The sequence below is a fragment of the Astatotilapia calliptera genome, chromosome 7, assembly GCF_900246225.1.
Source record: "Astatotilapia calliptera chromosome 7, fAstCal1.2, whole genome shotgun sequence".
In the NCBI taxonomy this organism is placed as follows: Eukaryota; Metazoa; Chordata; class Actinopteri; order Cichliformes; family Cichlidae; genus Astatotilapia; species Astatotilapia calliptera.
The window spans coordinates 52511815-52525791 of record NC_039308.1 but is presented as its reverse complement, the minus strand read 5'-3'; the positions used below and the strand labels follow the sequence as shown (position 1 = coordinate 52525791).

The 13977-nt window shown below is 40.3% G+C and overlaps 1 protein-coding gene across 1 annotated transcript; it reads right to left on the bottom strand.

The window, feature by feature from the left end:
- Window positions 1–127: 127 nt before the first annotated feature.
- Window positions 128–13777, bottom strand: LOC113026650 (tyrosine-protein kinase CSK-like). Its single transcript, XM_026175670.1, has 13 exons — window positions 13296–13777; window positions 6828–6927; window positions 6622–6735; window positions 6417–6529; window positions 4143–4362; window positions 3259–3352; window positions 3044–3109; window positions 2531–2630; window positions 2356–2446; window positions 2198–2271; window positions 1540–1735; window positions 1341–1427; window positions 128–1138 (listed from the first exon to the last, which is right to left on the bottom strand). The coding sequence occupies exons 2-13, from the start codon at window positions 6840–6842 to the stop codon at window positions 953–955; spliced, it is 1356 nt and encodes a 451-aa protein (XP_026031455.1). The 5' UTR covers window positions 6843–6927; window positions 13296–13777; the 3' UTR covers window positions 128–952.
- Between the last annotated feature and the right edge of the window lie 200 nt (window positions 13778–13977).

Genomic DNA, 13977 nt, shown 5'->3' with positions numbered 1-13977 from the left:
TCAAAAAGTCTTCAAATACATCCAGTGAAATAGAAAATAGCAATTTACAATTTAAAAACTGTTAAAACTTTTAATATAATTTCAAAAGAATGTTAAAAAAATTATTCAGAAAATATTTTCAAAAAGGTTTTTTGGTTTGTTTGTTTTTTTATTGTTGAAAACGACAGTACAGTACAAGTATTAACATTCTCTGTTTCTCTTTCTCACAAAATCCTGATAGTTTGCTCAAATCCCAAAATATTGTCTGATAAAACATTTTAGGATGTCAGATGAAAAACCTTTTCCTTTTCGACTCACGGGAGGATGAAAACGTAGTCATAAAACATTTAATATCATACAAGAGAAAAAAGATAAAGTTGGATAATTATTATTCTTTCTTTGAAATTTTGTCCTTTAAGCAAAAAAAATCCAACATTCATGCAAAAATGGTGTACCTGATATCATTAGGAGAAAAATCCCCCAAAAAAGACAACGACGTATCAAAATTGCAATTCTACTATTGAAGCATCTTTCAGTTTTAAACAGATTCAGTCGGCTGAGTCAAATTAAGTTACTTTTTACAGGTTCGTGAAATTAAAAGGACACTACCGTTACATTAAGGATGTTGATGTAAAGGACAAAAAAAAGACGTGGAAGCACGTCAAGGCACTGGTTCTGAGGCAGCACTGTGTTCTAAGGACAGACTTGTTGATGACAGTTAATCATTCACTCTGGATAACAAAGTGCAAGAAGACGAGACGAGAAAAACCTGATGGCGCCACTCGACTAAGAAAGTCACTGCAGTCTGAACAACCTGATGTTTGCTAAAAAAGCACAATGAAAACAGTATTTGTTGTGAATTTTGCCAAATTGTACAGTCCTTGTGAGATTTTTTTTTTAAATTCCACAGTTATGGTCTCAGTGGTCAAAATGAAAAAAGAGGATCTATGTTGTGTCTGTTTTGTCAGATCCCTCATTGTCTTTTTCCCATCCCTTGGGTGATATGCTGAATCCACTCTTTCAACATCTGAAAACTTGGTCGGGCGGCGGGATCCAGGTTCCAGCACTGTTTCATGATGTTATACACGACTTCAGGACAGCCGTCAGGACAGTCCATTTTGTAGCCTTTCTCCACTCGAGGCACTACATCCTTTAATGGCTACGGGAAAGACCAGATTTGTTTGTTGAACATTTTGGTCCTTTAAACCTAGGGCTATACTCATAACACATATATGGATGTTCAAGAGCGATCACAAAGTACTATTATTATTGATTTTGAATTTTAAAAAGTCATTGTTTTCCTAATCCAAAGCTGTTATTCCAGCATATTTTTTTATGCACAAAAACAAACTGATACTTACAATTCTCGGATAAGGAACTCGGCCAAAAGAGTAAATCTCCCACAGCAAAATACCGTAGCTCCAAACATCTGATTTGGTGGAAAATTTCTAATGACAAATAGAAAAAAAAAGGATATTAAGAGTTTATTTCACTGTGTTTTGGATACACAAACTATGCACGGCAAAGCACACGGCTCAGAACAGCTCTAAAGCAGCGCACCTTTTCTCTCAGTGCTTCAGGTGCCGTCCACTTCACGGGGAGCTTAGCGGTATCCTGAGTGGAAGAGGCCTCCTTGGTCAAGCCAAAATCACTGACTTTAGCCATGTTGTCCTCTGACACGAGAACGTTTCGTGCGGCTAAGTCTCGGTGAACAAAGTTATTGGTCTCCAGATACGCCATGGCTTCACAGACGTCTCTGTGAAAGTAAAAGAAAAAGTAACAAACGCCAGGCTCAGGCGTGTCGAATCAACTTTTTGTCATGGCACGAAAATAAAACAAATTTAAAAAATTAAATAAATGAAACTACTATAACTGATTTCTACCATTCAGTGGGAAGATAAAAGGGCCTTTTAAGATAATAAAATAACCCTTTTATCTGCTAACCGTGTTGTCTTTAAATATATGGGCTAAGTGGTCCTTTAAAGAATACCTGATAAAGATTGAAATTCGAATAAACATCAACCACAACTTTAACCTCTTATCTATAGACTCATGAGATATAATCTGCTCTTTGTGCTGCAAAATATGCCCCTCTTTAGAGCTGAATTTCCTCCCTCTCTGATCACTAGCTATTGCAACACTGCTCTGCTAATACTAACATAGCATAAAATACAACAGAATAACTGCCGAAATTGTGGTTCGCTGCAGAAATACTCACAATGCAAAATGTAGGAGAGCTTCTCCACCAAGTACTGTCCGGCCTCTGGAACGTAAATAGTCAACCAAACAGCCCTAACAACAACAACAAAAGCATGTTATATGTTTTATACAGAGTATTCACCACGTCGGGAGATTATCAGACACTCAGCCACTTACCTTTGCCATATACTCAGTAACTATAAAAAGACTTCCGTTCTCCTCCACAATCACTCCAAGCAGCTGTACCAGGTTATCGTGCCGTAGTTGCCTGATGAAGGGGACAAGCAGAGCAGTCAGTACGTGTCCATTTATGTTTCTAAAACGCGCCAGAACAAATGTTTAATTTCCTTACGTCATGACAGAAGCCTCTGCAATAAAGGCCTGCGCTGTGGCGTCGTTTTTGATGCACTTCACAGCTACTTTGGTCCCTCTGTAGTCTCCCACCATCACATCTGAATAATCACAAGCAATGAACTGATCAGTGAAGCTGCCTTTATACGACCCCAAACCAACAGTAAGACGGCAATGCGGCAAATGACATGTTCACAGAAATTAAATTTGAACAGTTTTCTAACTTTTATGTCGATTACAAGGAGAAGAACAGTCCATATATGAACGTCATGGCACAATCTCATGGTTTTCACAGTAATGAAATGAAATTTGGTGGTTCTGCGATGAGGAATATTTAATATTTGGGGCTTAAATGTCTTTTTAGGCAAAATCCTTTACACCCAAATGCAGCATATGATGCGTCACATCTTTATGTTGCTCTGATTTCTGTTTCATGCAAGAAATTAAGACTGGGCTTAAACTCACCATGGAGTTTAAGCTCATCTTAAGTAAACATGAACCCTAATCTACTTACCTCCAAATTCTCCTTTTCCAATAACCTGCTGCAGCTTGAGGTCTTTTCTGCTCAACGACCAGCCGCCTGTTCATCATTGAAAGTAGAAACAGAATTCAGCTGAGACGCAAACAAGCTTTTGATCATCAAGAACAATAAATAAAAGAAAAATGAAAATAATAATAAAAATCCACAATGTCCCTGCTGTACAAGTTACAAAGAACCGGCAAGCTTACTCCTGGAAAATTCATCCTGCGCAGCCACCGTCCCTTCCTCCAGCTTTGGCTTGATTAGTTTGGTGCAGAGGCCATCAGCATCTTTGGTGTAGTGCTACATAGAATAAGAGATAAAATACAGTGCACATGGCCTCATAAGAGCAAAGGAACTTTTACCATGACAGAAACTATCAGAACCACATTCAGAGCTTCAAAGCAGCTTTAGTATTTTGGAAAGAAAATTCCCCCTTCATTTATTTGCAGAAAAAAGCTCAAACCAATTTGAATAGCAACTTTCACTCTGCATCATCTTTTAGAGGATTGGTTTAGAGCACCTAATGAGTACATCTGTGGGTTTCGCTACTTATCTTTGTCCTTCTTATATTGCTTGTGGGTGCTGTAGCTGTATTTTAAAAGAAACTGAAGCTTGAAGTTCAAACCTTTGTGAACTTCTGTAAAAAAACATGAGTAAAACTCATTGAATAGTGTATACCTGTGACCAACAGAGGGCTGCCTGCTCAAATACGGTCAAAACCACATGCAATGGTTGACTGAAAAGCTTCAGTTGGCCAGAACTTACAGACACAAATCTACTTTACTGTGCAGAATAAATAGTATGTTGCTGTTCAAAATAAGCATTTCACACAGGAAAAGCAGTCATTTTGAGAGTAAAGACCTAGTATCTGTTTGAGGTTAGAACTCTGAACCTCAGCATACTGTTCACTTCCTCTTTGATACTTCCTGTTCATTATATGTTCCAGGAACTGCACAGACTCTCTGAACTAGCACAGTAACATGGGGAGGCTAAAACATGCTTACAGTAGACTGATGCTCAATATAGCCTCCTAGAAAATATCAGAAACACTTTGTTTTATTTAGAAATAAAAGCCCAATTTACGCCTTACCTCTACAAGCTGCATGAGGTTTTCAAAATAAGCCTCATCATCGATGGTGAGCTTGCCGTTGTGGTAGATGATGCGATAGTGCTCCACCTTACCGTCGCAGCTCACACACAGAGTGTAGTCGCCAGGGAAGTTAGTGCTTTCCCGCACCAAGAACAGGCCTGTCTCAGGGGGGTTAAGCAACCGCTCCGCCTGATCCCGAGTTATCTTGCCATGAAACCATCTGGTGGAAGAGGTAGCCAGAAATCAGTACACCGACAAAACCAACAGATCAGCCCAGCAACTCCAAATTCACATCAGCTGTATGTACACGTGACATATCCAATAACAACATATAGACTGTGCCTGCATCCATTCTACTGTCTGCATCAATCATTAACAAACATTATTAGTTAAATGTCTTCCTCCTATTTTACCCACTTGGATCCAGTCATTCTTAAACTGGGTCTTTTAAAGCCTTAGATGGTTTGATTGTGCATTTCATTTTACGCTTGACTTTTTTTTACTTGTTACACTGTCACGTTCCTTCTTTTTACAAACATATATATTGTAAGTAAATATATATATTTTGTGCATTTGGGAGAAAACAACTGTAACCTTGATGTTTCACTTTCTGTTACTGTTCATACGCTCTATTTTCCATGTAAAGCCACGGCACCAGTGTCTGCTGAACAGATTACATTTATTATTTAAAAAAAAATGTATTTGGGTATTGTGGTTTTCAGTGTAGCCGCTATATTAAGAGTCGGGATTATAAATAACCACATTCAGTAAACTAACTGGTTCTCGCAGCGCGTTCTTACACGCTAAAAACTGCCTTAAAGTTTGGCTGGTTCATCAAAGGGAAGTTACACTAGCAGGCCTTAATATCAAAGTTTCTTTCTCTCATGCTGACAGGTGTGTTTTGCTCATAGGTTTGTAGCTTCCTGGTACTGGCTGAGTGTTCGGTGGTGTACGCATGTATGCATTTGCCAGATGAAGGTCAAAACAAAAATATTCATTCTAAGAGTGCTGAAGCTGATTTTTTTTTCAACAACTCAAGCTGAAAGTAATTTTTTTTATAGCTACTGTACCTATTTGTCCATTTTCCCACGTTCCTCACTATTAAAATAATGTTTAGAGCTGTTAATCAGACAACACGTGCAAAGACAGGAAAAGCTAAATCTCCCTTCCTAACACAAAATAAAGGGATATTTGTGGCAGATTATTGCTTTAGTCTTTGAAAAATTTTCATCTTTCCGCGTTTAATCAACCTCACAGTGTTATCACAAACCTTAAATGGGGCTTTAATGCAAATTAAACAACTACTGCCTTCATCATCCAGATATATAGATTAGGGTGATTTGCATATCCACTGCAACCAGTTATACAACAGAGGCTGTCACATATTTAAATGTGGTTTTTGGAATGTACAGCGTATGCATTTGCACTTGGCTCCATACGAAAGTTACATTTAAATATCACACAATAAAGCTTGTTGGAAAGCTTTTCTTTACAGACACAGAAGCAGTTTCCCTCCAAGCTGAAAGGAAAGTATCGTTATAAAGTTTTCCTTTCAGTTCTGTATTACGGGTTCTCATCTTAGCTCGTAATACAGAACTTTTTGAGGTCAAGATCCCCTTTTATCAGTGTAAGCTCATATTCATTACTGGTAATATTTACTGAGAACTGCACACCATGTGAGAGTTGGTTTTCTTTTACTCATTTCCATTTCCAAGAGAAGGCATTTTTTAAAGCAACTGTGAATGAGATATCACATGTCTGAAAGCATACATTTATATATAGCAACTGATGAGTTAAGCTCAATCCTAGGCACCTTATGCTAAAGGAAAATTATTATCTTATTTGGTTTCTGGTACAGTTCGATTTGCATTAAAGTTTATCAGCAAGTGCGCTCTAAATAAAGCTGGCATTCATACATATGCACATGCCTGCAGCAGCAAACCCATGACGTGGACAAGTGGGGAGATTTTTTAGATTACTTCAGTCTGAAATAGAAAAGAAACAACAGGAAACTGTGCAGAGTTCATGCAAACCTGAGGTGGAAGCAGACAGACGTGCACTGCAATTACAACACAGCCCAACCAAACTGTGGTCTCCATTCACACAACTACTGTGCAATTGCCACGACAAATAGGCCATCAGCCTTCTGCAACCACACAGCCATGGAAGAGGGCAAAGTCAAGCTATTTTAAACACTGCTAAAAACGCCGCACAAAGATGGTGCTGCGGCAAGAGATACAGACAACCGATGCTCATGAGAATCTATATACTTACGGCATTAGACTCAGCTTTCCCCCACTTTTCACACCTTCCCTTTTCTGGACATAGTTGGCTGGGATCGTTCCCTCGCGGCCTGCAGAATTTTTAGCCTTGTACCAGTTTGGATCCTGAAATGCAAAAAGTTTACTGAGCGGCGCCGCATGGCATCAAACACAGAGCTGTCTTCATAGAAACGCAGACAACAAAAAAGAAATGTTACCTTTGTGACAACAATGATAGTCAACACGTCTCCTTTGTTAAAGGGCAGGTCCTGCTCTGTTGTGCCTTTGAAGTTATACCTGGCCACACACTCTGTGCCCTGCGGCCATGGGTTCTATAAAAGCGAGGGACGGTCACTGTTTCAGTAAAAATCCATATTTTTTCATTTGTGCTTGCAATTTTTGTCACACACCACCTGGACCTTACCTGGACCTCTGTCATGGTGAGGCGGTTCGATCCTCTCACAGGTGAGGTTTGCTAGCTCCTACCATTAGAGCTGGTAAACACACACGCGCGCACGCAGTACCTGTGAAAGCGAGCAGAAGAGTAACTAGGATGTCCCCCTGTTTACTGATACTGACCCGACCGCAAGCAAATTCTCAGGAAGATAATGAATTTGTGGTTTCGCTGTACGGGGGCACATGGTAATTCGAAGCAAGCAGATGAGCCATTATCACAGCACACTGGAGTAACGTCAGATCAGACAGTGTCGGTAAAAATAACTCGCTCAGACAGAAAGCAGAACTAACAGGTTTTCTTTTTTTAAACACACTTTCACAACTAGTGCATAATGTTTCCATGACGGAGGAAAACAGTGCCAACATAAAGAAGCTCTTTCACTGTAGAATATTTCATACAAAGTAAGAAATGCACTCTGACATGCTAAAAGTAAGAGATAAAGAGACCAAAATGCAACCTACTCCCTACTGTGTATTTCATGTGAAAACCTAGCTTGGTCTGACCTAAAATAAGGCACACACTGGTTCTCCATCTTAAACTCAATGACTGGGCCTTGTAGGAATCAAGATAGCTTTCTTCCAACCCTGGAATGCAAACTTGTGGTGAGATCTGACCAGGCCCCAGGGACTCATCCAGCCCAGCATTACTTTATGTCAATAAAACAGCCACTGTGACACTAACCTTAGGCCTGAGTAACCCCGGGGCCTGTGTTTCCATGATACACACACACATAAACACACAACCAATCAGAGCAAAGACATCATAGTTAAATGATGACCTACAAATTAAGTCATGCTCCACATCCTCCCTCTCTCTTTCCCCCCAAACCCCACTTCCTCTCTTGCTCTATCAGTTCCCAGGAAGAGGTGGCAGGGCTCAAATGGTCAGAGCTCAGGGAAAATCCTGGCTCTGATAAACTGTCACTTTACATGAGGTCACATCCTTTGACATGTCCACTGCAGTGCAGTCAACTTCCTGTACGACATCCCAACTTCTGTACACACCAACTTTAGGGTGGGTTGCTTAGAAACGCGATAAATGAAAAAAATCCTCTTCTCTTATAACGCTTCTTCCATCTGGTGTGTTTTTCTGTTTAAATAAATAGCCCGCCATTTCTCAGACAAGCGTGTGTTTAAAAACTATCACGAGACTGTCATCACACCGCACCATGGGGATGTGATGGATGTGGTCCCTTATGGAGTGGTGCAGCTGTCTCCTGTATCAAGGGACAAAACTATCTGGACACATTTCCCACACCCTTAAGAACAGCCCCACTCTGCTCACCCCAACCCAGCTCTACTATGTGCAGACAGTCAAAGAAAGGCAAAGATAACCGAGCTGCTGTGGGCCAGTTATTCTTGTGTAGGTGTGTTTGTGTGCAGCTGTGGTGTGTGTGTGTGTGTGTGTGTGTGTGTGTTTCTTTTTTATCTTTACAAAGACTTTAAAGACAAACAAATTATTGACACACACCAAAATGCAAAACTGTGGTGAGAAAAACATTCTGTCTGTTCATATGGAAAAATAAGAGAGAAGTCAGAAAAGCATGTGATATTTTTAGCCGTGCTGTTGGTGTGGCTATGAAGATCTCACTTTAGGTCTGTGGGTCAGCACATCACAGATCTTGACTTGAATGCTTGAACTAACTATTACAAGTGTTGCTGTGAAAATTTGTGTGTGCATTCACAGGGGCTTCGAGATGACTTCTATACTCTTTGGGCATTTCATCAATTTCCCATGAGCGCAACCTTCTGGTAAGCAAATTCATCAACCTGTTAATGACGAAAGCGCCACATAAACCAACGACAGTACCATCACCCACAGCTTCATGTGGTTTATTCATCATTATTAAATTATTAATTATTAAATAAAATCAATGCTGTAGCAACGACACAATTTTATCCCAACTCGAGCAATCTGGTAATGACCCATGCTTTTACCTTATGTTGCATGATCCTGTGCTTCCCAAACAAATCTCATGCCAAATAAGAACAAACCTCAAAGTCCCTGCTTTATTATTAAAAGAAAACAAGCTTTTTACCACCTAAAACTACATTTAGTAAGCTATTGTTTCTGCATCGTTTATTTTGAAAATATTTTGTCTTATTCTATAATAAGTTTTCAGTATCTTTTAATCTAAATATATACCTATTTTACATTACTATTATTACATTTTAACTGTGATAACAAAGGAAATCCCCATCTCTAGGATAAATAAAGGAAACGTTATCTCATCTTAGGACAAAGTGTGAACATCGGGCATTTCCCAAATTTAGACCACCAACACTGGCCAAGAGACATCACAGAGAGTCCAAAAGACAGCGTGTGTTAGCTGCCGATTATAAATGAAACAATGTAACCTAGTCCAATTTTAACAAAGAAAAAGAGAGAGAGAATGTAAAGTTGTGTGTTTGTTGTGTCGGGATGTTCAGTATGGAGATCCCAAAAGTGAGGGAGTTGCAAGCACTCTGTTCACTATGATTCAGTTATTATGAAATGTACTTTCTCTGCATTTTATTTTCAGGTAAGCTGTAAAAAAAATCATAATTTTATAGTCACAAGGTTTTTTATAGAGTGACTCGGCACATTGAGGCCACTTAACTCCCATTGTGGCCACTGGGACATTTTTACTTATGTTAGTAAAAGTCAGAGCTGTTGTTTAATATTAAATAGTTTTTTTTGTGAATACATTCAAAGCCAATCCCTACCTGCAGAAGGGAATAATACATTAATATTGTGCATATCATAACTATCATGACCTCTCTAACTAAAGGATAAGCTTACCTAGATTAATACAGTTGACTATTTTTTCAGAAACGTCTGGTGGTAGACCATCTGTCCATACAGCTGTACCCCATTCAATTTAGGATCTATTTCACTACGACCCCAAAATGAAAAGCCGCTGATGTAATACAGGGAACGTCGGGTGTTCGCCAAAGTCGACAATGTTGGTGTACTGTAGGCTGCGACTGTTGGAATAAACTTTTATGACAATGTATCAAATACTTGATGTCACACAGTCCAAACAGTGTGGACAGTTACAGGCTTTTCATATTTTGGCTCTGTGCTTCAGCACATTTGATTTTAAATCCAATATTGGACCTGCTAATTCAATTTTTTTCCACTTTTCATCATCAAGCAAGGTAACAATCCTAAATATAAAACCAGATTATCTAAAGGATTGACTGGCCAGGATGATCGCCTGATCCCAGGCTGACTATACTGCATTTTAGGTGTTGAAGACAAGATTAAAGGCAGATAGACACCATACAAGAGATGAAAGTAGCTGGAAGGTTATCGCTAAGCCTCAAAGTATTTTCCCCCCAAAATTGAAATGCATCGTCTTCATATGTATCAGTTATTCCTAAACACTGAATATTTGGGCGCTGTTAAAAGTAGTTTTTTTTCACTACAGATTTAAATGGTGGTTTCCAAATCAGCATTTCCAGATCCACAAGGTTATTTTGTGACTGAAACACATCAAAAGTACAATCATCTGAGTTTTACCTCGAAGCAGGACATTATGCTGACGATGCTCTGAAAGCCACCAGAAGTTGTGGACTGCAACAGAATATGTGTGAGGGAAACCCTTTGTAAAGAGTCTCGTCAAAAGAAGAATGTATCAACGGGGTCAGCAGCTTTTTTCCCCTTTTTTCATATTAATCTCTTCTGGGACGCTGAATGCTTCCCAGCAGCAGGCCACCAGCAGCTGAGTGAACGGGACAGAGCTCATTCTGCCACAGACTCCCACTGCCATTTCCACAGAGCTCTGCATGGAGCCACAGCTTGCTTTTTTTCAGGAAGCAGCAAAGGATCTCATTGTGAGTGAGTCAAATTTCTGCTGACCCCAGTCTCATTAGATCCAACATCATCATCAATGCATCCACTGAGCAGTTTTAAGGGCAGTGATGTGACTTGATCTTTAAATTTTGCTCACTGTTCCGTTTTGTGTTTACTGCTCTACATTAATTGTAGACATAAATCTCATAATTGTGCACATACACAGATATAAGTTGAATGAAGGGAGGCGATGGACAACATTCATTCCCAAAAATAAAAGGAAGCCACAGTCGATTAGTTTAATCATAAAGAGTGACTAATAAATAGTGTTGGACTGTATAACTGCAAAATAAGCTCATACAGCTCTTACATGGTATAATATCGCATGTTCTTGCAGTTTAAAACAATCCTGTTGTCCAAATCAAACCACTGATCAACACTTGTCTCTTGTGCCTTCTTGTGCAAGTCAGTTGCAGTCTTTACTGAACTAATCAGCGGCAGCCTGACTGCACGGAGCAAGACAGGACAAGAATGTAAAAACATCTTCTTTGACCTAAAATCTGCCACTCCCTCATTTACTCACAGACAATAACCGAGGTGAAAATGTTGATTGTGCACGGTGGGAGGCTGGATTAGCTAATTGTTTATTCCCCAGAGCTATCAGAAATGACTCCCTCTTCTTTTAGTCACACATCGAAGACCATGAGATCATAAAATGAGACTGTGGCTCAGGTAGAGTGGGTCTTTGTGTATAAATGGGATGGATCCTGAACCCCCTGTAATAATAGAAAATGCGATGCAGGAAAAAGTATTAAAAACACATGAACGTGGCTTGTGTGTAAAGTGTAGAAAAGCACCGCTCAAATTCAAATTATTTAAAGCATTAAAGCCTGTTGATGCCATAATGATACATCATACAGCGTTTAATTCTTAAGATTTTGCAGGATCGTAAAAATGTGTTGTTAACATTAACCTAGTGGTTCATCTCAGTAAATCATCTGATTGATTCTTTTACTAAAGGCTCCTATCGTTTCTCTAAGTGCAGCAGAGGGCCAGCACTCCAGCCTCATGATGCTCTTCAGTTGCTTTGATACTACTGTCCTGTTAGCAACACTGTAACAGCAGCAGGCAGCAGAGAGAGAAATAAACACTTGACTTTTGTCAACATCCACTGAGCTGCCACCTGGCTGGCACACAGACAGACACATCCAGCGAACAGTAATGAGCACAAAGAGAAGGCTGGTGGGGGTCTATAACAACAGCCAGCAGATGTTCCTGAGAAGGAAGTCACCTCTGCCTTTAGGGGCAGCAGCTGGACTGTGGTGCTTTTGCACAGCTGACTGAAACAAACGTCTGTAGGATCTGAGAGAGGAAGTGCGAGTCCAGTGTTTGGACCCGAAACACAGACCATCATTGTATCACTTTTAATAGCTCAGAGTTTTTCCTGTGACGCTTGGGGTGGGGGGTGTGTTAAAAACTAGGTGTGTACTTAAAATAGTATCCAATTTATCATAAACAAACACAAAAGCTAAACTGAGAAACAAGGTTGTTTTCAGCGTAGCAGGAAGAAGGATAAGCGATTGTTAATCAGGGGCAATCCCCTGCATTTTGGCCAGCCAGCCATTCTAGTGAACTTTGCATTTTATTGCCATCCAAAGTTCGCATGACGTACCAAACCTCTTCACGCTGGAGAACGTTTGGTCATGTTGACTTCACCAAGGAAACACGGCATCAAAAACACCATATAAGTCGAAACTGCCGTGCCTGAACAGCGGATGGACCTTTCCTCGCTGTGGCGCGATCACATGCAGGCTGTTTTATGGGTGCTGTGTGCACAGCGCAGAGTGAAGTGCAGTGCAAGGCTGCTGCTGCTCATGCAGCCAGGCGTGACACATTATGGTGCAGCAGCAAAGCTTTGCTGCGGTTTTACGAACTTCTCTCCATCCTGTTTCAACAGCTTAATCTTTCTTTACACTTTATCGTACTCTAAAAGAAGAATCTTTGCTGGTCAGGAGATCCGTTGCTGCACCAGCGCACACTTCACACTTTGTCCGAAAAAGGAGGGAAGTCCCGTTTCAGCGAAAAGGGCATCACCCAGAAAACACACCCGAGAGATGCTCCGCTCAGCTAGATCTCTGATAGCGGAAATGTTGTTTTCTGACGTGCATTAATCGCTTTTTGCCATTTTCTGACGGGTGCAGCCTACCCGACGAACATTTAACAGCGCCGCTCTGCAACTTGTAGCATGCACGTGCACGTGAAAGTGCGCCCACCGTTAACAAAACTTCAAAAAGCTGTCAAAGATCCCAAAGTCCGTGACAGTGGGAATGAATGCTGCTCTCCAGCTCGAAAGCAGATTATTACTAGTCACCCAACATGTTATAACACAGCAATGTGGACAGCTGTGCGCTGCAGCTTCTTCTTCACCCCAGGAAGTCAGAGGAAGTGGTAGAAGTTTGGAGGATGTTAGTAGGGCCACGTCTATAATCGACTCACTTAAAAAAGACTTTTTCATTGTGATGTTTGAATAAACTATCCATGCCCATTCGACATCCTAACATTTATCTCCGCCAGAGCTGTCAGTCACTGCATCTACTTTAAAATAAACAGCACATTTTAAAATTTAAAGGCAGCTCTGTCTCAAACTTGAAATCTTACCTGTTTGCAGGTAAAAGCAGCCGATTTGAAGCGCTTACAGGTGATTCCACACGTTTGTTTTTCCTTCTACAGGAGAGCACAGTTTGCCATTCACGCAATAAATAACCGACAGTCGATGCTGAAGCGCAAAACACATCCAGTCCTGATGAGGAAGAAGTGAAAACTGTCTCAGGTGATCAGAAAACTTGAACGGCACCAAACGAAACTCGACTAAAAACAATAGGCAGCGGCGTTGATGCGTCTCCAGTCAAGACTATTTACAAAACAGACCTATAAATGAAAAAAGACAGCAAAACAAAGTAAACTTCCACAGATGTATCGCCTCTTTTGTGTCGTCCTTCCGTTTAGAGGGAGAAATAAAAACTCCCGCCACGGCGATAAGTATTACTCAGTAAAATCGCGGTGAGTAATTAAAAAGGATTAAACTTAATTTGAGTCAAGTTCGCTCTGCGCTACTCCTTTTCCCCGTCACATTCAAGTTTTTTTTTTTGGCCCCACCTTGATTTTGCGCATGCGCGTTGCTGACAACTAAAAATAAGTCCCCACAGGATGTCTCAGTCAATTCGGTGAAGGAATTTGATCATCGATGAGGCAATAATAACAAGAAACCAAGATACAGGGACAGCGTGGGTGCAGTTGTTTTCATTTAATTGGTTCAACCTGCAGATGTGACATATTAAGA

Bases quoted from the DNA above. Each gene is read 5' to 3' on its own strand.
- LOC113026650 (XM_026175670.1), bottom strand. The intron at 3,353-4,142 runs GTAAGGCGTAAA...TATTCTATGTAG, and splicing joins ACCTCATGCAGCTTGTAGAG to CACTACACCAAAGATGCTGA. The intron at 2,272-2,355 runs GTAAGTGGCTGA...TGTTGTTGTTAG, and splicing joins TTACTGAGTATATGGCAAAG to GGCTGTTTGGTTGACTATTT.